Below are 2,669 nucleotides of genomic sequence, written 5' to 3' on the forward strand. Positions count from 1 at the left end.
CTGTGGCTCAGATGATGAAAGACTGAGGAGAAGGGCATTTACGATGACTTTGAATATAAACCGATTTTGAATGTGTGCTGATGCAATGGGGATCCTGGACAAATAAACCCCTGTGGACAAGTACATGTCCTGGACAAATAAATCCCTGCGGACAAGTATGTGGGCAGGGGAAGTACCTGAATGGGCCAGTACTTTAGACGGGACAATATAGTGGGCGTAGGACTTCTCGTAAGTGCAAAATTGGTTAACCCTTTCATCTAGGGCTTGGTGTGTGAGAAAGTGGGAGTGACATCTAAGGAAGATGGGAGATACTATGGGGAAGTTTTTGTTCTCAGGGTTCTTTGAGTGATTTACCCAGAATCTGACACTTTGCTCAGATTGTGCCATACATGAAGAGAGACTCCCATTAATTATGTCTGCTTCTGTAGACCTAAATTTATTATGTGACAATCATGAGATCCCATAGAGGAGTCAGTGCAACACATTCACATTATTCCAACAAACAAAATGACACCCGTAAAGCCACACCAAGTAGGCCAGCTGCCAAATCTGAGGATGATTTCAATAAAACTGTGATACTTAGGTCTTATTTCTTTATGTGTGGTCTTCAGAATATGGGCACGGGGCAATCCAGGACAGAAGAATGGCATTTAATGTCTATAAAAGGGGAGGAGTTTCCCTAGGGCTGCCTTGACATCCTTGTTTCTCAATGTGTAGATGAGTGGGTTTAGGGTGGGGCTGAAAGCTGTGTACAACACTCCAGCCAGTTTGCTTCTCTCTGGACTGTAGCTGGAGGCCGGGCTCATGTAGGCACAGACCACAGCTGAGTAGTAGACAGAGACCACGATGAGGTGGGAGGAGCAGGTGGAGAAGGCCTTCCTCTTCCCCTCGGCTGAGCGGATGCGTAGGATGCTGGCAATGATGAAGCCGTAAGACAGGAGGGTGAGCAGGAAGTTGGTGTATCCATAGAAGGCATTGGCCAAGAGGGTGATGATGCTGATTATATAGGTGGAGCTGCAGGAGAGCAGCAACAGTGGAGGGACCTCACAGAAGAAGTGAGTGATTACATTAGGGCCACAGAAGGACAGCTGTGCTATCACACCAGTGTGGACTGAGGCATTCAGGGCACCGGTGACCCAGACTGCCACAGCCAGTGCCAAGCAGAGCCACAGGCTCATCAAGGTTCCATAATGCAGTGGCCGGCAGATGGCCACATAACGGTCATAGGCCATGACTGTGAGCAGCACAAGCTCAGAAGATGTAGACCAGGCCAGCCAGAAGAGCTGAGTCATGCAACCCTGGAAGGAGATGGTGTTGTCCTCTAAGGCCAGGCCAGCCAGCACCTTGGGCAGCACAGAGGAGGTGCAGATGATGTCCATCATGGCCAAATTGAACAGGAAAAAGTACATGGGGCTATGGAGACCAGAGCTGCAGGTGATGATTGTGATGATCAGAGTGTTTCCCACAAGGGCCAAGGTGTAGAGAAAGAAGAAGCAGTTGAGCAGGAGCAGCCGCAGCTGTGGGTGCTCTGAGAACCCCTGCAGCACAAACTCTGTCACTAGTGTCTGGTTGGTCTTCTCCACCTGTCCAGGCATGACTTCTGGGCACCACTCCACGTGGTCATCAGTGCTGGACTCGCCTTCGGGAAACTCTGCAGAGGTGATATGATAAGTGCTTCAGGCTCTTGTTTCCTTCTGTGTCTAATTTATACCTTACCCTGCTCTTGGAAAATGAAGGAGTCACCTGGGTTAAGTGATGCAGGCCCACTTATTTGCAAAACTACAACGCAGAGCAATGATTTCCTGAAAACCACATATCATTCAATGACTTTTCATTTCATTTTCCCTTTGAAATATTTTCCATCTAGATTTGTGTTCTGGACCCACCCACCCTCACCCTACCCTTCCTCTTCAGTGAGGACAAAGAGAACATCCCTTGCAGAGGACTCTGTTCCTTCTCTCTCTCTCTGTCCCATTCATGTGCTCCCATTTTCCTACATGACCTTTGGGACACTGCTTCTGCCTCCTGGTCCTACAGTGAAAGCTCCCTTCAATGTGTCATCTCTGAGTCTGTGAATCACCTGACACTACCCTGCATCTCAGGATCATTCCTCCATAGCTGCCCTTTACATATCTTTTGGGATGGGGATCTACTTGTCTCTCCTTCCGTGTGCATGATTCCTCACATTTGGTCTTTGGGTACCTTTCCTCTCCCTGTGTCCTCTTGGTCCATCCTCCCACCCTGGCAGCTGGTTCTGTCCACACTCTAACATTTACAGATCTTTCACTCCAGGTGATCTCCCTTCCATACTACCATCCTGTGAATTGCAAGAACTTTTGTAGTTTTCTGACTTGATGAACTGCAGAATTTCAAACTCAACCTCACCGGTATTGCCCCCTAACATGTCCCTCTTGGGCTGGTTCCCTCAGTGCAGTCACCTCCCCTGCCTGGGCCCTCAGCCATCCCCATCTCAGGTGTAGCTTCTAGGGAGCAAGTCTTCACTTCTCTGGCTCATTGTCATGTTTTTAGCTCCTGGCCGTAGTAGGCACTGAAGAGACATTTGTTCAATGAACAAATGATAGTATTTTACATCTTGGTTACCTCTCATGGAAGCAGCTTCCAAAGACTGCAGGTAAAATTTCCTTAACATCTCTCAAAATATCCCTGTA

The 2,669-nt window shown here is 48.3% G+C and overlaps 1 protein-coding gene across 1 annotated transcript; it reads right to left on the reverse strand.

Moving 5' to 3' along the window:
• Window positions 1-650: 650 nt before the first annotated feature.
• Window positions 651-1,624, reverse strand: LOC143682325 (olfactory receptor 13A1-like). Its single transcript, XM_077159115.1, has one exon. It carries the CDS (start codon window positions 1,593-1,595, stop codon window positions 651-653), a length of 945 nt encoding a protein of 314 aa, XP_077015230.1. The 5' UTR covers window positions 1,596-1,624.
• Between the last annotated feature and the right edge of the window lie 1,045 nt (window positions 1,625-2,669).

Source organism: Tamandua tetradactyla, chromosome 5, assembly GCF_023851605.1.
Source record: "Tamandua tetradactyla isolate mTamTet1 chromosome 5, mTamTet1.pri, whole genome shotgun sequence".
Taxonomy (NCBI): domain Eukaryota; kingdom Metazoa; phylum Chordata; class Mammalia; order Pilosa; family Myrmecophagidae; genus Tamandua; species Tamandua tetradactyla.